Genomic DNA, 21,055 nt, shown 5'->3' on the forward strand with positions numbered 1-21,055 from the left:
GCATGAAAGAAATATACAGTGGATCGCCGATTGTTACCGCTTCCCTTGCCGCTGTAACTGCTTCGACAACAAACTAACGTAAATATGTATGCATATGTATGAGCTTGCATACATATCGACGCAGATTTTTGCGAGCCACGGAAAAATACTTATTTTAGAATTGACAATTTTTAGCTTTTGCCATCGTCGCGAAAAGACGCTTGTAGGCAAAGGCATGCTCGGGGAGATGTTACGGCGTCTGTTTATATGAATGAAGCGAGGTCGCTTGTGGCATATGCGCCTGCGTTTATGAATGAAATCGTTTTTGTTGTAAAATTTACTACAATTGGGCTTCGCCAATTCGGCTGCCATATTGACTTTTGATGCTTCTGCTATTTGAGCAGTTGTTGTTTTTGTCGAACAATGCTTCAATTTTTTGTTGGTGACATGTTCACATGTGTACGCTTATGTTTGTATGCTTGTGCATTATTTGTTCGGAAGTGTATACAAATATACATACATATGTACATATAAGTGTCTCTCTATACTTTTAAGTTCTCTGTATGAGCAGCGCGCACATGTTATATTATTGATAAGTGATAATATGATTTGAATTCGCGAAAGCGAACATAAACACATATGGTCATGATACATGTGCATATAAGTTTTGAATGATAAAATTTACGGTTAATGTACATTTATCACAATTGTAATATACATATTGCATTTTTTTAACAATATTATGATAGTTTGTTATATACATACATACATATGTTAGGAAGTATACATATGTATGTACATATGTTTTGATATATTCAAAAAATAATTATAAAATAGGCTTTATTTTCGCATTAACTACGAATATTGCTTTGAAAAAGTAATTTATGTAATTCAAATATATTCAAATTGGACATGTATTCATTAATAAGCACAAAAAAAATTCATACCAATACACATGTTTGCATATAAACATATAAGAATATAAGCAAAAGAGCGAACATACATATGTACATATTTGTATATGTTAGCTTTAGAAAAAGTCATACATATGTATGTAGCATACAGAAACTTCTCCGTCTACCAGAAATCACCTGCATATAAATACACTTGTATGTATATTGCCCTGCATTGGTGCTCTTTTATTTACTTTAACATGTTATTGCTCATAGACTCTAAAAACCGCTCAATCGCTGTTAAATATGGTGAAACACGCTCATAATTTGTATGTGGTGAAACTGGACCATCGCGACCGAGTTGGCAGTGGTGAAACTGGACCATCGCGACCGAGTTAGCCAAAAATATTTTTACGTTCTTCGCGCCGTGAACCTTCTCTATGATAGACGTTCTCTGCATATGTATGTGTAAGATGCCAGGCTGCAAATCTTTAACCCAAATGTATTGCACAAAATGTCGGTTAAATTTATGTTTATCATCGTCAAAAAAACGTTTTCAGTTGTTTCACACAAAATCATAAACACTTTTGTATTATATATTATAATATAACTAAATTTGAATTTTTACTGCTATGCAATATACTACATATATGTTTACTTTATCTTTTATTTTATTTAATATTGTTTATGAAATAATAGAACTAAACTTGAATTTGATACGTTTTACTTTAAATTATTGAAATAAACATTTTTCTTTTAAATAATTTGCAATAAATTAATCCGTATCTTTTTACATGCCAACAGGCAAGTATGCCTTAAAGCAGACCTCACTTTTTCCAACCTTGAAGGTGACCTATTGAATTTTTTTTTAAATCTGACTTCAGATTCTTGTTCCTTGTATAAACATTAGTGTATGGTAATTTTTTCAGCTCAAACAAAAATTGGCCGGTTAGAGGGTTAATCTGTTAAATATATTTAATATAATCTTTGAAGGTTATTTTATATTTGAAAATAGTACAATGGTTGGCAATGTAGAAACTGGTGTCACCGTTGGTGTAACACTTATAGCCCAAATTTCATATTTCCGATTTAGCAACTTTTGCCCATATTATATTCCTCAACATTCAATCATTGTTCTCGTCCAGGTTAACCATATCACACAAACATGGATGGATTTGGGATACAAGAAAAATCTACGGTTATTGGTTGCAAGCCCCAATCGTCGAGTGTGTTTTTGCACGGATTTTCTCCGTCGCATTTTTCACGCAAAATTGCTGTAATATCCTTTTCTGTGCAATCATCAATAGCACAATGCAGAAAAACACCGGAATACCGTCTTATTGCTTTGGTAATTCGAATGGTATAATCCAAGGGGCAGTTAAGTTCAAATTCGCTCGAACTAAAGCGAACAGGTCTCTGACATAAAATAAACAAATAGGTAAATTATACTTTTCTATACTTTTTTACTTTTACCTGTAATTCTTTTCTTTCTCTTAGAGGTGTTAATACATCCGCACAATAATATTCCACATCTACGTCCATAGCCTCGGTGTCTTTAAAAGAAAATAGGCATGACTTCTTGTTGTCACACAACTTTTTTATTCCTTCGGTTCTGTCATATTCTACGCAGTGACCCGTGATGCATGCTAGCCCAACCGTGAAAAGAGCGAGTGCCCAAGGGATGGTACTTATGGTGGCTCGTTTTACTCTAATGAAAGTATTTTTGGGACAATCAAATTCCATCTTATCGCTCACTTCTATGTATTTTTTATTGATCGACGAAAAATGACTGGCCGTTAATTGTCGCTGTACCGCTCTACAGAGACCAACATAATAATCGAAAGGATCATCATTAGTTGATGGCTTTGTGTTGCATGCGGTTGGCGGTTGTGGGATTTGGTTTTCGGATCGTTTCTCTCTATGTCTATCGCGAATGTAAAACTCTCCATTAACTATTTTCCAATCCTCTGCATCGAATGGAAAAGGTGTAGTTCTTCTGTTGACAATATCTAAATTGGTCATTATTTGATGAAACAAATTTACATCTGTAGAATCATTAATATAAAGTCGCATATCGCGATTGAGATTTTGTAGAGCAGTAAAGTGTGTGTCGTCGTTGATTATTCTATTTGCGTACTCCTCGAATGCGTTCTCGGGATCTCCGCCTCTCTGGTTCAGGGGATCGTCACGGTGACGAATATTCACCTGCGGCCCTATAAATATATTTCCGGGTAACCATGAAAGTGCTGCAAACATTTCTTCCCATGGATCAATAATGATAACCACTTCATCGTTGTCAGGAAACGGATTTTGATGTTGTATAGATTCGCCATTGGCAATAAATTGTGCCACTATTGTAGAAATGTATGCTGATAAATATTGTGTGACGCTCGACGCTAGTGTGGTTTGTAGCAAGGCAGAATGAAAAATTCACGCAGAATCTCATATGGTATTACGTGATGTCGGCTACCAGTATATCTAGAATTCTCAAATTGAATTTCACTAGGGGGCACCAATGAAGTATGACGTGGGCGGTCCCATATAGAAGAACATGGATCTTCTCGACTACTGAAAACATAACTTATTTTTTTGGTATTTCCTATTGAAACTAAAAGAAATAATTACAAAATCTGCATTGAACTCGAAATTCATGCCCTTACCGAAATAAAATAGGCAAAAGAATAACACAAAAGTTTTGAGCACCATTTTTCACCGAGCTAAGCAAACACTCGACTTGCAAACTTGCAGGATCAAAATTTCAACAGCCTGATCGCGGGCGAGTACTCTCTTGACTGAACGATTACACAGAACGGTATAACCTTATGCATCGAATGTTGGACATATTTATATGAATATTTAATCAAAGTTTTTCCCAGAAAAGTTCATCGGTAATTTTAAGCTTATCTGAAAGACATAACAGAGTACTGATCATGTTGAGTTGAATGCGTGAATTATATTTATGAGGTAGCTATAACGTCGGGGGCAGCCACATACATATGTATGTATGTATATTGATAAATATTTCGGGCGCGCGAATGCTTACGGACGGATGATTAGTTCTCTTTGTTATTTTTTTTCAGATGATTATTCTTTTCTTCTGATGGGTTTTAGAAATAAATTATGTTTGTTGCGAAGTAATGTATTCAAAATTCTAAGAAATGTTGCTTCGTTTGCAAGAATTGTATAATTGCTATATGCTACAAATGCTATAATTAGTCGCTTGCTTTTTATAACATGATAGCGGTCCTCTTATATTTTACATATTTGGTATCTAAGGGATTGAACAATTTTGATTCGAATTGAACAATTTTCGGACGTAAAGTGCTTACATCATTACATCTTATATTTCAAGAAAGTGTTCCACAAAAGGAACTCATCACTTGATAAAGATACTTTCTAAAGCACCCACGGCCAGTTAAAAATTGTGTTATATTAGGTTGTCAAATATCTCTCTTCCGCCTTTTTGTCTTTTGAATTTCGCGGCTATGTATAGAACGCTACAGCAGAGAACATAAAAACATAGAGAATGTGCAAATCGAATTCTGTATGACGGTTCGATTGCGCGGCTAACAGAGCTGATAGAATCATAGTAGGGAATTCCCCATATTCGCTGCTATTTAGCAGAATTGAGCCCGTTCTATGGCAGAAAATTATGTTAAATGATTGAGAATAAATAAAGAGAATTGCTTTGTAGAAAAATATACAAAGAAGGTTTTTTTACATTCTCTGAGTGACATATGCATGCTTATATTGTATTATGTGAACCATTGTCACATATGCGTGATTACTTTGTATCAAATGAACCATTTTTTTCCGAAAACTGGTAAACATTTTAATTTTTTTTTACAAAATCGGGAAAAATTAGGAAAAATTTTTTTAATTTTATTTCACTTTATTTTTATTTTTTAATTTTTAAATAAATTAATGTTTATTTCGACTATTACAAAGTGAAGATGTGCAAAATGATCTTAATTTCTTCAAAGAATTCATGAAATATGCATATTCGCATTATTTCGTTATCATTTCCATATTTGTACTAATAGAATTTCTATGACACATACATATGTATGTATATTATTTCTTTGGCACATTTGTATGTTTACGAAAGCAAATGCGAGCCACATACATATGTATGTACATACATTCATAATAACAAGTGTCGCACGCATCTTCTTTGTCACAACATTGGTAAAAAATCCAAGCTGTGCCGAAAAAAATAAACGAATGGCCACCGATTGTCACCGCTTCCCTTGCCCCTGTAGCAGCTTCTCCCGCCAACGTGCGTAAATATGTATGTATGTATACGTATGAGCTTGCATACATATCGACGCAAATTTTTACCCCGGAAAAATATTTTAGACAAATATTACAAATCTACAACTCCTATATTGCCACTTTTCTCGCTTCTTTCTCTGAAGAATCATCAGAAAGATGTTCAATTTATGATTTTTAGCTTTTGCCATCGTCGCGAAAAGACGCTTGTGGCAAAGGCCTGCTCGGGGAGATGTAATGGTGTCTACTTTTATGAATGAAGCGAGATCGCTTGTAGTATTTGCGCTTGTGTTTATGAATGAAATCGTTTTTGTTGTAGAATTTACTACATTCTTCGTTGCGAGTCTCTTCATATTTTCTGCTTCGACATGTGCATATATGCCACTTCATCATATGCCGTGAATACATATTCTCTTCATATTCTCGCTTAGAATATGTGAGAGAATGGTAAAAAATGTTAAAATTGCGGGGCGAAGTCCGACTCACAATGTTAACGAATCCGGCGAATTCCCTAATAAAAATCTATCAGCTCTGTTAGCCGCGCAATCGAACCATCATACACAGGCATGGGCAAAGTCTTAGCAGGTGCTAAAAGAGCGTAAGCTATCGTATACGTACACACACCGATTGTCACTAATACGCACAAGCGAAGAGCGTAAAACGAGCACTTACGATGGAACAAAGCGATGTTAAAATCAGTCTGCAATCAGAAGTTTAACTGAGTAGGTTGATGCGCACGAGTTGTATCCCGTATATAAATGAACACATATGCGAGTATAAACATGGAAGACCAAAAAACGTTTCAGACAGAGTGGGAATTTGAATTTTTTTTTCTTTTGAATAATTCTGGGAAGCCGCAGTGCTTGTTATGTCAAAAAGTTTTAAATTTTGTATTTAAGCAAAATTTAAAAAGACATTTTATAATCTTTCACAAAAAAATAAATCATTTAAATAACGAAGAAAAATTAATAAAATTCTTTGAATTAAAACACGTATTTTTAATTAACGCAAACGTTAATGAACCAAGTTATGATTTAAATTCGGCATTTTTAAAAGCATCGTGTATTGTAAGCTACGCATTAGCAAAGAAAGGAAGACCCTTAGAGGATGGGACTTTTTTTAAAGAAATGGCAATAGCGGTGCTTCATTGTTTTGGGGAAACTGGAATCGAAATAGCAAGAAATATCAATGATATTCCTTTGTCCCGTCGAACAGTTACCCGACGCATTGGAGATATTTCAAATTATATGTATTTAAATTTAAAGAAAAAAATTTTGTCCTCCAAATATTACTCGATTGCCTTAGATGAAAGCACTGATATCCAAGATATTAGTCAACTTTTAATTTGCATAAGGACCGTTGATGAAAACTTTAATGTCTCAGAAGACATGCTTTGTTTGCGAGGATTGCACAAAAATGCAACCGGGAAAAATATATATAAGGTTCTACAAAATAATTTGTTCTCATTTTCTGAAAAAGAAAAATTATCATCCATTTGCACAGATGGAGCACCTACTATGATAGGCAAAAAAGATGGTTTGATTGGACAGCTTATTCGTAATTATATTAATATTTTTACTTTCCATTGCATTTTGCACCAACAGCAACTATTTGCAAAAAGTTTTAAGGTGGGGAATGTAATGGAAACTACAGTAAAAATCATTAAAAAAATTCGCGGTGGACATAATGCTCTCACCCACCGAAAGTTTCGCCAGTTTCTGGAAGAAACCGAAGCAGAATTCCACGATGTTCTGCTTCACACCGAATTGAGGTGGCTTAGTAGGGCTAAATGTCTAGAGCGCCTATTTAACCTGAAGACAGACGTTCTTTTGTTTTTTGCGGAAGATACTTCCGTGGATACAAAAGAATTAATTAATAATTTAAATAATCCAAGTTTTTTGTTAAGTTTTGCCCTTTTGTGTGATATCACCAATTTTATTTTCGCAATTAAATTTGAATATGCAAGGTAAATACAAATTTATTTTTGATTTTACAATTGCTATGGATGCTTTTAGAAGACGTTTGGAAATTCTCGAAGAACAATTTTGAGCTGGAGTATTGGATAATTTTAAATATACTAAAGAAATATGTGACCGTTTTAATATGCAACAAGAGTTACGACAATATTTTAAGTCCTTTGAGGATCTTAAAACTAACCTAGATGGCAGATTCAAAGACTTCATCAAAGTTAAACGTGTAATAAGGTTATATGAGAATCCTTTGCTCTGTGACATCCAAGAGCAAGAGGAACATTTACACAAAGAGCTCAGTCAACTTCAGAATGATATCAACCTTCCTTTAGACCGTGGTATTCAATTTTGGAAAAATATTGATGTAAATAAATATCCTATTTTAAAAAACGAAATTTATAAGTTGTACTCAATGTTTGGAACCACATATATTTGCGAATCTGCGTTTTCTGCTATGGTATACATAAAGAATTCCTATAGAACAAGGCTTTCAGACAAACATTTAGAAGACCTGCTTAGAATAAAGGTAGCAAATTTTGATATAAATTATGACGACCTTCTTAAATTTATTACAGAATGAACTCTTTTTTTTTGACACTCGGATAATTGTTTGAAATTAACTGACCTCTTGAAATGTGTATTCATAATATTTCATATTATAATAGCTTTCATTTTCTAATAGCTTTAACTTTATTGAAATTTTGTTATATATTTAAAATATTCGATGAATTCAAATATAGATTTATATTTTCTTTTCATATACAAATTTAATTTATTTTTAAGTTTTTAAATGAATTAGATTACTAATTTATAATTAACTAATAACTTAAATTTTATTCTTGCTTGAAATGAAAAATAATTATATTTTATATTCAATGGTTTATGCACATATTCTTAAAAATGTGCATATGTATATACATACGTATTCGTAGCATTGCGGCTTCGTGCGACATAGACCTGCTCGTTCGACATCTGCAAGCAGACTGATTATTTTTGGTTGCTGGTACGCTTGGTCCCACAGTAAGCGCACTAACACAATCTCATTTTGTGACGCTTGTTTGATTGTGATGGTGCCCATCCCTGATCATACAGATTTCGATTTGCACCTGCTCTATGTTTTTAGTTTCTCTGTCTATACTTTACATTCTCTGCCGTAACGTCTCTCCGAGCATGCCTTTGCCAACAAGTGTCTTTTCGCGACGGTGGCAAAAAGCTAAAAATCATAAATTTCTTGCTGATGCTTCTTGCAAAAATCTGCGTCGATATGTATTCACGATTATACGTACATACATATTTACGCACGTTTGTTGGCGAAGCTGTCACAGCGGCAAGGAAAGCGGTGACAATCGGTGGCCATTACTTTATTTTTTTTTGCCCTTGGTTGCCCGTGGCAACGTAGATGCCAAAAAAATGTGTTCGTAAACAAACAAGACAAATGTGAGAAAGAAATAATATACATATGTATATGCCATAGAAATTCTATAATACAAAATAAGCATGCATGTGTCACTCAGAGAATGCTTTTTTACATTCTCTGTGTAACTTTGTATATTTTTTCTCAAAACAGTTCTCATTATATATTCTCGCATGTATTTAGTCATTTTACATATCGTCACCTGAAATGCAAATTAACGTAACAACATTTTCAGAAATTTACAGTGGCATGAATGAAACACGGAATAAAATGGAACATGAGTGAAACAAAATATTAATATTGGTTAAAACTTTATATATGACCGCAGAACCAGAAAATGTTGAACATATTTAAAATTATGTATATAATTTGAAGTAGTGAAGCGTAATCAATAAGACACTCAATTTCGAATTTTTTGATGATACGTTATTTTGCATTTCAGGTGACGATATATTTCTGCCACTGCACATGCTCAATTCTGCTAAATAGCAGCGAGAACGGCGAATTCCCTATTGTGATTCTATCAGCTCTGTTAGCCGCGCAATCGAACCATCATACAGATTTCGATTTGCACCTTCTCTATGTTTTTAGTTTTTCTGCTTTTACGTTCTCTGGTTTTATGTTCTCTGGTTTTTAAAACCATCCATGAAAGGTTCTTTATCATTAAACATTACTTTTCATCAGTAACGTGGTCATATGAGCAATTTGAGGCTGGAAAATATAGTAAAATTCACCCGAAGCTTTAGTTAAATTCACAAAAACCCAAACGCATTTATGTACATAATTGCCTTTGCAATCATATACGCAAACAATCGTACATAGATAGGTATTCCACAATTATACATGTCTCAGACGCACGAACGCATTCATACGCATGATTGCCATAGCCATCGCAAGCCACTTGCGACTCCGCAATCTCATGCTGCGGACGCCTGAACGCATTCAGGCCATTCTACAATGCGTCACAATCCTTCGTCGCAGACGCAAGGATAAAGCCGTGCGCTGGAATGAGAGACGCTCATGACGTCAGTAAAATCGGTACCTGTGCAGAAAAGAGAAGAACCGCTGTTCTGGAGTAGTACCTAAATTTTTTCCAGAATGCTCAATACTGTAAGATAACGTGGATAACACAAAAAATTACAGCACAAGTTGAGGGCTTTGCAGACTTTTTCAAATGCGGAGTGATTGCATGAATTTTGATTGACTGTGCAGACACAGATGAACGAACAATGAATTTGTTGCCGAGTCATGCAGTTTTGCAGAGTTTTCAAGATGAATTGCTCATATCACTCAATAAAATTACCACAATATCGACTAGTTTTAAATAAATAACAATGGAATCGAATCATCGCTCTGATAATAATCGATGTGGAGTGAAAGTCAATTCAAATCGAACTCATATGACAATGATTTTGATGAAAAATTAGTGCTGAATATAGGACGTAATCTAATAGCTTCAATTAATGCCCATAAAGACATGACTCGGTTAAAGAAGCTGATAAGTACAAGCAATATTAGTGTAGTGCTGCCTTCACCAATGGGCATTGGTATAAATGAAAATTTAAAATTGACGACAACAAATCTGATCATCGGTGGCAAATGCGAAGGTATTTGGACAAGTTATGATTGTACGACTCGAGAATACTATGTCGAGCAATGCAATGTCGTGCAAATGTCTAGACTCTAGAGCAAGAGCAGCACCAAGCTCATGTCCTTGGGGAACGATTTATTGGGATGTTACAGAAAGACTGGTAACACATGATGGATGGATCGAACCATCGACTTATGTATATCTAAGTGATGCACATTCAAAAGATTCACTATACTTTCATGGTCTTCAGTCATGCAGTGAAACGACACGAAACTGTCTAAATGGTATTTATTCCTATTAAGATTATTAAAATTGCAAAATACATGATTTGAGTAGGATAAATTGAGGGAAAAACTTTATTGAAACATCTTTTTTCGCACAATTTATGACATTACTTGAGAGAAAAGGAATAAAAAATTACCAACATGATGTAATTTTAAATATAAATTGGCAAAATTTTCTTATTGCTTTTTTCCATGTCTTGTTTGATAAGCGCTGCATTGACCTTTCAATTTATTAACAGCATTTTTTACAATAGGAATTCGAAGCGATCTAGAGAAAATGAGTTTATTTCCCTTAACCGTTCCTCTTAGTCCTGATATGTATATTACTTCTTGTGACAATTTTTTCTTAATTTCTAAGGCCTTTGTGATCGCGTTTTGAATTTTATCTCTCATAAAATTAAATGATCCCTCAATTTTCTCGAATTTTTTCCGTGCTTCGGGTTTATATGCTGTTTCCGTCATAATGAGGCTTATTATTCCCCCAAAAAAACTTTGACTCAAAGAATTCATTGCGTTCTTATTTAAATCATTAATTTTAGTCGTATGCTCTCTTTCATCTTTTCTAAAAGCTGCAGAAACGTTAGATATGACGTTCGTCAAGTCTTCAATACCAGTATTAACATGATTTCGACTGTCATCTAAAAGACCGATAGCTTTTCCCATTCTGTCTATTCCCTCATCTAAACTTGCTACAATCAACTCTTTTTGTTGCTCTTTAGTTTTGTCGCTATAATCTTCATATAAGCCAACAAATGACGTCATCATAATGTCGATGACAGAACACCATTCGAATACACAAGCTACTGCGTCGTAATAAAGATCACGGCTTTTAAGAAAATAGTCTCTAATACTCTGTATACTCCAGACGCTATATTCCCCACTATGATTGATCATTTCTTCAAACATTTTGTCAAAAGACACCCAGTCTATGTAGTCGTCCAAGCTTTGATCGAACACCTCGATGGATTGAGCCCAATTTTTTAATAAATCCTCGTCAGAAATGGGTTGATCGCTAGATATGTTTACGTTGTGGTAAGTTATAGTTCTGGCTGATGACAAGCCAACGGCAAACAGGACAAGCAATGCGGCCTTCATCGTGTAGAGAGCAGAATCAAACTGTGGAAAAAATTGGAAACATTGGTTGTTATGAATATACATGATATGATATTTCGAGGGACGATCCTCAGGAGTCAAATGATATCAATCCAAATGAATGTCCGAAAAATTACATTTATCGAAAGTTTGTTCAACTTTGTTTCAACTTTCGGTCCGAATCGGACCATCTTCAGGAAGGAATTACTTATTTTGGAGACACACGAAACACATAACACATAAAACACAAACACATATGTAAATGGTGATTGATTTTTTTTCGTGTGTCTTCAAAATAATTAATTTCTTTCTGAAGATGGTCCGATTCGGAACGAAAGCTTGAACAAACTTTCAATAAATGTAAATTTTTCGGACATCTATTTGGTTTGATATCATTTGGCTTCTGAAGATCGTCCCACAAAATATTATAAGCACAGGGAACTTGATCAATTTCATAAATACATGATAGAAATATAAACGAACACTTCTAGGACCAACCTTCGAGTATTCTTTTCAGCAGAATGAGTATTATTTTGTTGAAATCACCGACGTCCGTGCTCGACTGATGAAACTGTTTAAATGAAGATTGTGACTCCTCTATAAAGCTTTATATACTTCATATAGCGTACGCAGTCGTATACGACACCAAACAGTAAGAGTGAGCAAACTGATAAAAAATTGTACATCCGAGAAATGATCAGCGACATCAGTGGATTCTCATTTGGGTTTTTTCCCTTATCTGTCACAGTGATGCTCGCTCGGTTGGCAAATAGTTCAATCACTGACCCTTTGTTCCTTCCGGTATGACCGTTAAATTTCAAGTAAAAAATAGAACGAAAAACAAAATGACGAAAAAAAATTTACAGTCCCATGAAAAAATGTAATCATCAATTCCCCGGAATTCCCGTGCGTGACCATTAGCCTGTTCGTTAAAAATTTTTATTCGAAATTTTTATCACGAAAGCTGAAAATAGTTGAGACTTGATAAGAAAATGAATCTACGAAAATTTCACGCCTCTCGGACCACGCCTTATAGTGCCGATAGAAAATTATATTGTTAATTGCACGTCACTCATATCCCAATGGTACATTCGCTGAATTATGTATGATACATTACACAAAATTATAATTATTTACAACTTTTAAAAGTTTGTTTTGAACAATTCGGATACATTTCCCTATGTTCTTGTATGCATTGCAAAATATAACCGCAAGAAGCTGGTATCTATCTGCAGCCTTGAAAACAATTTGAGACTGTTGGAAGATATGAAATGCTCCATGGTCTCGTCTGTAAGACAATAATTTAAGAATAAAATAAAAATTTAAGAGTATTATTCTCATATTATACCTAACAATTGTCCCATGTCTTGTGAACTTAGAATAAATTTTTTGCATCCATCGCATCTGCCGGGTTTTTTAAGAGCACTGACCATTTTGACTTTTGTCTCTACTGATAGTCTGTCATCAAAAAAGGCTAAAGTGGCTGCTTCCTCTGTCAAATACCATAAATGGTTAGACAATTTTCGCAGTGCAGCATCGCTGGTTGTAAAATCAATGCTTTCATAATATTTTAAACTTTTTATTATATTTACATCGTCAACGGGAGCAGCAGTAGCGTCGGAGCATTTGAACCTAATCTTAATATAAAATCGCACTATGAAAATGCAGACATCAGCTAGTGCTGCTTTTTGTTCTTCCTGCATAGGATATTGAGCTCGGAACAGGAATATTTTTAAACAGTAAATAGCGGGAGGATGGAGTCATGTGTAGAAGTTCACGCAAGTGAGGAAAGTTCTCTGATCGCCATTCACTTGGGAGTGGCCAGAAACGATTATTTTACATATGACTCAAGCAGCTCACGACTTCCGGTCTTTGACCAAGTATTCTCTGGGTAGCCTAAGAACATCCGTTTGAAGGCGAGCTAAAGTGAGAAGGCGAAATATCCCCTACATAGGGTTGTGCGCTGGGTTTGGGACCCGCCACGTAAAAAAACAACCCCAGCGAATAGCAACAACCAGCCTCGGATGAGAGACCCCCTTTTGATGACGACCATGGAAAACGAAATAAGGACTACGAATTGAGGGCATGCACCTGGAATGTCCGGTCCCTTAATTGGGAAGGTGCCGCTGCCCAGCTGGTTGATGTCCTCGTGAAAATAAAGGCTGACATCACCGCCGTCCAAGAAATGCGATGGACGGGACAAGGACAAAGACGAGTAGGTCCTTGTGGCATTTACTACAGTGGCCATATAAAGGAGCGCAAGTTTGGTGTGGGATTCGAGGTGGGAGAGAGACTCCGTCGCCGAGTACTATCATTCACTCCGGTGAATGAACGTCTAGCCACAATCCGCATCAAAGCGAGGTTCTTCAACATATCGCTGATTTGCGCCCACGCCCCGACGGAAGAGAAGGACGATGTAACCAAAGATGACTTTTATGAGCGCTTGGAACTCGCTTATGAGAGTTGCCCCCGCCACGATGTCAAAATCGTGCTTGGCGAATGCAACGCCAGGGTGGGCAAAGAAGGTATCTTTGGCACTACGGTCGGTAAATTCAGCCTCCACGAGGAAACATCCCCAAATGGGTTGAGGCTGATCGACTTCGCCGGGGCCCGAAATATGGTTATCTGTAGTACTAGATTCCAGCATAAGAAGATTCATCAAGCTACCTGGCTGTCTCCGGATCGAAAAACCACCAACCAGATCGATCATGTTGTGATAGACGGAAGACACGTCTCCAGTGTTTTAGATGTGCGTGCGCTCCGAAGTCCTAACATCGACTCGGACCACTATCTTTGTGCAGCCAAGATTCGCACCCGTCTCTGTGCAGCAAAAAACGCACGCCAACAAACACAAGGAAGGTTCGACGTCGTACAGCTGCAACCGAAACCATTGGTTTTCGGAAAGTGCAAAAGAACAGCTGGTACGACGAGGAGTGCCGTGTCGCAGCGGAGAGAAAACAGGCTGCCTACCTCGCAACGTTACGATCGACCACAACACGTGCGGGATGGGATAGATACCGAGAGTTGAAGAGGGAAGCAAGACGCATTTGTAGACAGAAAAAGAAAGAGGCCGAAATGCGTGAGTACGAAGAGCTTGATAAGCTGGCCGACAGGGGTTATGCCAGAAAATTCTACGAAAAGATGCTGCGGCTTACAGAAGGTTTCAAGACCGGAGCATACTCATGTAGAACCCCCCAAGGTGATCTAGTCACCGATGCCCAGAGCATACTTAGATTATGGAGGGAACACTTCTCCAGCCTGCTGAATGGCAGTGAACACCCAACGCCAGGAGAAGACGAACCCGATTCCCCAATCGATGACATTGGAGAAGACGTTCCATTGCCCGACCAAGAAGAAGTTCGAATAGCAATTACCCACCTGAAGAACAACAAAGCGGCGGGGGCGGATGGATTGCCAGCCGAGCTATTCAAACACGGGGGCGAAGAACTGATAAGGAGCATACATCAGCTTCTTTGTAAAATATGGTCGGACGAAAGCATGCCCAACGATTGGAATTTAAGTGTGCTATGCCCAATCCATAAAAAAGGAGACCCCACAATCTGCGCCAACTACCGTGGGATTAGCCTCATTAATATCACGTACAAGGTTCTACCGAGCGTATTGTGTGAAAGATTAAAGCCCACCGTCAACAAACTGATTGGACCTTATCAGTGTGGCTTTAGACCTGGTAAATCAACAACCGACCAGATATTCACCATGCGCCAAATCTTGGAAAGGACCCGTGAAAGGAGAATCGACACACATCACCTCTTCGTCGATTTCAAAGCTGCTTTCGACAGTACGAAAAGGAGCTGCCTTTATGCCGCAATGTCTGAATTTGGTATCCCCGCAAAACTAATACGGCTGTGTAAACTGACGTTGAGCGGGACCAAAAGCTCCGTCAGGATCGGGAAGGACCTCTCCGAGCCGTTCGATACCAAACGAGATTTCAGACAAAGCAACTCCCTATCATGCGATTTCTTCAATCTGCTGCTGGAGAAAATAGTTCGAGCTGCAGAACTGAATCGAGCAGGTACAATCTTTTATAAGAGTGTACAGCTGCTGGCGTATGCCGATGATATTGATATCATCGGCCTCAACACCCGCGCCGTTAGTTCTGCTTTCTCCAGACTGGACAAGGAAGCAAAAGAAATGGGCAGAAATGCAGTGAACGAGGGCAAGACGAAATATCTCCTGTCATCAAACAAACAGTCGTCGCACTCGCGACTTGGCACTCACGTCACTGTTGACAGTCATAACTTTGAAGTTGTAGATAATTTCGTCTATCTTGGAACCAGCGTAAACACCATCAACAATGTTAGCTTAGAAATCCAACGCAGGATAACTCTTGCCAACAGGTGCTACTTCGGACTGAGTAGGCAATTGAGAAGCAAAGTCCTCTCTCGACGAACAAAAACCAAACTCTATAAGTCACGCATAATACCCGTCCTGCTATAAGGTGCAGAGGCTTGGACGATGACAACATCTGATGAGGCGACGTTGCGAGTTTTCGAGAGAAAAGTTTTGCGAAAGATTTATGGTCCTTTGCGGGTTGGCCACGACGAATATCGCATTCGATGGAACGATGAGCTGTACGAGATATACGACGACATTGACTTAGTTCAGCGAATTAAAAGACAGCGGCTACGCTGGCTAGGTCATGTTGTCCGAATGGACGAAAACACTCCAGCTCTGAAAGTATTCGACGCTGTACCCGCCGGGGGAAGCAGAGGAAGAGGAAGACCTCCACTCCGTTGGAAGGACCAAGTGGAGAAGGACCTGAAGAAGAAGATTAATGTCAATTCTAAAACCTCTCGATAGTCTTTTCTAACTATTCATCCTCCATGCCATACTTTGATATTTTTCTCTGTAAAGCTTTGACCAAGATTTCTTAAATTCTTTAAATAACGGAATATCGGGGCTTGATGTAAAGTGTGGAAGTTTAGCTTCAAACACTCCTCTCAGTACTATCTCAAATATATGGTGTCGACAAGGGAGATAAAGCAGCTCTCTATCAAGCATTTGCTCTAAGAGCACACAGGCACCACTCAATCGGTCAGTGTTTGAAGCTGTAGTGTCACAGAATAATGCCTGCACTTTCTCCGATACATTCCACTCCTCCAACGCATTATATACTGCTATTGCTTGTTCTTTGCCCGTTGAATTTGGCAGTTTTGAAACGGCAAGAAGTTGGTCATGGTCCATTTCTGAAACAACTATTGGCAACCGCTCAGCACTCTTATCATGGACATCTTGATTATAAAACGTATGTTATTTTTAGATACCTGCCTCTAATCTTTGTAAATAAAATCAAATTTGCACTTACTTAATGATGGCAGCATCTTACCATCCCAATGCACAACAAGGAATGGCGGAAGTGATGTTTTAAACTTCTCTTTAACTCTGCTTAGATAACGTACGTCTGCGAGACGTACACTTGTTTTATTTTTCGTTCTCTCTCTCACAACCGTTAAAAGGGAATATTCTCGCATTCAGTTTTCTCAGTCGTTAACTGCAGAACAAATATCCAAAATAAAAGTATAATAATTAAATAAAAGATCTACGTAAAAAATATCTGCAAAAGTGTTTCCATTGACATCCTTAAAGGACGAAAACTTGAATACGTCTCTCAGATGTACGTTATCTTTTCAGTACTTAAAAATAACGTTATTTAAGCAGGGTTAATCAGCTCAGCTTGCACAGAGCGCAGGTGTTTTCTTTGATGATAAATTGACGTTTGAGTTATAACCAAAGCGTCAACATTGTGGCTTGACTACTCTCGATTTCTTCAGTGACGGTATAGCTTCGGCTTGATCACTATCCACTTCGTTTGAATCATCAGAAATACTGCTAAATGATATTTCTCCCGGTTGAATTTTTGTTCAGCAATATTTCGCTCCCGACGTTCTGCTTCATCATGCCTTCTTTTTTGCCTTTTTTGCCTTTTTTCCTCTGCTTGACATAAATTAAAATCGACTGATCCAAGGTAACCAACACGACCCTGCTGTCTTTGTCCGAGAAGAAAAAGCCTATCTTCTTCAATCTTTACGAGTTTCATAACATCTGCATGCGCAACATCAAATAAATTGTCCAAATTTTTAACAAAAGCTTTTTCTTTTTCACGATAAGAATCAACGGACTTTTTATTATTTTTCTGCAGAAAACGCCACACGTCATACAATTTATGCAATTTTTAGTGCAATGGTGCTTTTCTTTAGTGGGCAAACGAGCCTTTTCCCAAAATATTAGTACTTCTCGAATTACAAGATTTGCACTTTCACACACAGATAACTTTACTACACGAATATTAAAAAAAAGTACCTGTAGAACTTGCTTATTTGATGGTAGTTTCGAGCCCAGAATACTCAAGTTGATCGAACCAACCAAAAATATTTTATTTTTATTTCTTAAATCCATTTCACTTCAAATCACTCTTTCTTGCTTGTAAATATAAACAGAATGAGCTCACCGTAAAATGAGAAACGCCAAAAAGCATTGACGCCGAGACGGTGTAACGGTACTATCTTGCTCATCAAAGAATCATAGTGCAAACAATACCAAAACAATAACGTAAGTGTTAGCAAAAGGCGTCTAGACGAAACGGTAAGTTGTCATCACTTGAGAAATATAGTTTTTGGAAATTGATTTTAACAAAAAAAATGTTTTCTTAATTCAATGCATTGATAATTTGATATAGTAAGAGACGAAATAAACTCGAATGAAGCAATATAAAATAAAAAATTTGTGAAATGTAAATAATTTTTTGTAATGTATCATACATAATTCAACGAAGATACATACCATTGGGGTATGACTGACGTGCAATTAATAATACAATTTTCTATCGGCACTATAAGGCGTGGTCCGAGAAGCGTGAAATTTTCGTAGATTCATTTTCTTATCAAGTCTCAACTATTTTCAGCTTTCGTGACAAAAATTTCGAATAAAATAATTTTCCCATACAAAGTAAGAACAGCCTAATGACCATATTGCACGACAACAAAGAGCCGAAGTAAACAAATTCTATTTGGCATTGAATCATGCAATCAACTGATAGAATTGCTTAGGGATCATTGGTCCATAGTGTACGTGATCATTTCGTAGAACAACAAAGAGCCGAAGTAAACAAATTTTATTTAGCCCAGAAACACGCGATCGGTTGATGAAATTGTATAGGAATCATAGGTCTGTAGCGCACTTGAATATTTCGTCGAAACTGTGAAGAGACGCTCCAAAATGATACCAGTTTGATTTCAGAAAACAACACAAGCACTCAATTACCAAGGATTGAGTGATAAGGAATGAGCTCGAGGAATAAGAGCTCATGTCGAAAACGGAAAAAAACAAAATAGCGATTCAAATGCTGCGAACTGATTCAATTACTTAACGCCCACTTAGGTTTTCCCCATTCAACTGAAATATGTTCTTAGTTGATAAAATTATAAAAGTATCAAAGGTCTGTACATCGTACGATGCCAAAAAAAAGTAACAAGCAAGCAAGATAATGTACATTTCACGGAAACAAACCCAATATCGCTCGAGTTTTTTCATGCGTGTCTCATCAATATGACGACGAGCGTAAAGATGCCTTCTTTACATGTATATGTGTTGCTTTCTATGACTGTGAGAGTATGATGAAGTAGCTATATAAGCCAAAACAGTTTACAGTAAACTTCAGTCGCTCATTGACGCTTATTGTAAAAAGTACTCTGAGTAAAGTCTTTTTGAGAGAAATCTTTCTTCAAAATGAAGCTGTTGTTTATAACATTATCCGCTATACTTGGCAATTTCGCCATAGCTGCTGTGCTGCAGGTAATTGAAACAAAAACATTCCATCATATATATTATTCTGAATCTTATAATTTTTTTATCATTTAAACAGACAACTGCACAACCGCCAACCGAAACACAAAGTGTAGAGTCAAATCTATACTTGAATAAATTGCAGAGCAAGAGCCATCTCGTTCGGGAATTGAAGACTGATCTACAACGTTTCAAAACTGATAGAAAGCTAAGTGACGAAACTGAGAAGTTGAACGATTACAGTGCAACGTATTCGTCTAAAGTTCAAACACTTGTATCTGGTATACGTCCTTTAATTCTCACATATCGTGATAGTGTCGTCGATGCTATTTCCGGTACATATGAATGGTGCAGTAGTGCAGATATCTTACTGGACGCAGTTCTAAAAACGTTCGTTACAAATGACACTGATTCGCGTTATGAAGTTTTACATGGTTTGTTCGATATAGACTTTGCTGCAGACTTGATGAGCAAGTTGAAAAAGACAACGGACACGTTGCACAGTGCTTCAGATTTGGTGTCAAACATTTTAAACGAATTTGATTCTGATTCAATCGTACAAAGTCCCTTGTTTGAAGTATTGTTGAGGCAAGAACTACTCAACGATGAGAATAAACGCTACAGTGGAGTTCTTATCGACACATTAGTCACAGCTATGAAAAAATTTATAAAAAATCCAGAGCTCTTACAACAGGAGCTTTCATTAACCGGGCTTGCGGATGCAGTAGGTTCACTTGTTAGTACTCATGTCAACCAACAACAAGAACCCAGACAACTCACCAACCAACAACAATATGGCCAACATCTCAACAACCAACAACAAGAACCCAGACAACTCACCAACCAACAACAATATGGCCAACATCTCAACAACCAACAACAAGAACCCAGACAACTTACCAACCAACAACAATATGGCCAACATCTCAACAACCAACAAAAACAATCAACCACCGAACAAACAACTGCCGATGCACAACTTTATGTTCAATATAGAGATCGCGTCTTGGCTCAATTTCAATTAACTAAAAATTTCTTTAACGATTATAAACGTACTATAGATAGCACCATCAGCAGCATAGACGGGCTGGAAGCAAAGATTTTGGGGAAGAATCAACAATCCTCACCAAATAACCGTGGCGCTTCTACTAATAATTTAATGAAGAATGCTGCCAGAGCATTGAAAACAAATTGTAAACAATTTACGACCTTGCGATTGTATGCATAAATTGAAAAAATTTATAATTATGAATATTCAGTTTTCAAATGTATACACAGTTTGATGGAAATTCAAAATTGTTGAATTTTTCAAAAGTATCAATCAAATGTTTCTGTTTCATAAATAAAATTACACAGAATTAAAAGATGTATATCTACTTTATTTTCTACATTGCCCTGTATTCTTTGGCCTTTTTTGGCTATATTAGAAAGTACGTGCAACTTTCAAATCACAAGCCAATATAGCGACGAAAAATAATGAATAAACAAATGCTTCATAATTTTGTTGGATGAAAAAATGAAGCTGAGTGCCGTTAGAATGTTATCACAATTACTTGTTTCAGTCACAATCAGTCGTTCTTCCTTCATCCATTTTGATGAGCAATTATCGCAATTAGTTATGTTTGTGGAGAAAAATGTCCTGGAATATGAAGATGAAACCAAGAAAAATACATGACTGTTTTATGTATTCTTGAAAATCGTATAACCAATTTCTTTCCCTTTGCTTCTCAGCTGACGTCGATGGCAAACCAGGCTAA

The 21,055-nt window shown here is 36.8% G+C and overlaps 3 protein-coding genes across 3 annotated transcripts; 1 reads left to right on the forward strand and 2 right to left on the reverse strand.

Moving 5' to 3' along the window:
• Positions 1–1,634: 1,634 nt before the first annotated feature.
• On the reverse strand, positions 1,635–3,893 carry LOC125778489 (uncharacterized). Its single transcript, XM_049456643.1, has 3 exons — positions 3,533–3,893; positions 2,346–3,480; positions 1,635–2,288 (listed from the first exon to the last, which is right to left on the reverse strand). Exons 2-3 carry the CDS (start codon positions 3,126–3,128, stop codon positions 2,028–2,030), a joined length of 1,044 nt encoding a protein of 347 aa, XP_049312600.1. The 5' UTR covers positions 3,129–3,480; positions 3,533–3,893; the 3' UTR covers positions 1,635–2,027.
• Positions 3,894–10,452: 6,559 nt separating this feature from the next.
• LOC109579779 (hemolysin E) lies at positions 10,453–12,150 on the reverse strand. Its single transcript, XM_049456663.1, has 2 exons — positions 11,994–12,150; positions 10,453–11,519 (listed from the first exon to the last, which is right to left on the reverse strand). The coding sequence occupies exon 2, from the start codon at positions 11,496–11,498 to the stop codon at positions 10,581–10,583; it is 918 nt and encodes a 305-aa protein (XP_049312620.1). The 5' UTR covers positions 11,499–11,519; positions 11,994–12,150; the 3' UTR covers positions 10,453–10,580.
• Positions 12,151–19,148: 6,998 nt separating this feature from the next.
• On the forward strand, positions 19,149–20,670 carry LOC105229635 (uncharacterized). The gene is made up of 2 exons (XM_011210050.4): positions 19,149–19,307; positions 19,378–20,670. The coding sequence occupies exons 1-2, from the start codon at positions 19,242–19,244 to the stop codon at positions 20,524–20,526; spliced, it is 1,215 nt and encodes a 404-aa protein (XP_011208352.4). The 5' UTR covers positions 19,149–19,241; the 3' UTR covers positions 20,527–20,670.
• The last annotated feature ends 385 nt before the right edge of the window (positions 20,671–21,055 follow it).

The sequence above is a fragment of the Bactrocera dorsalis genome, chromosome 1 (genome assembly GCF_023373825.1).
Source record: "Bactrocera dorsalis isolate Fly_Bdor chromosome 1, ASM2337382v1, whole genome shotgun sequence".
NCBI classification, from domain to species: Eukaryota; Metazoa; Arthropoda; class Insecta; order Diptera; family Tephritidae; genus Bactrocera; species Bactrocera dorsalis.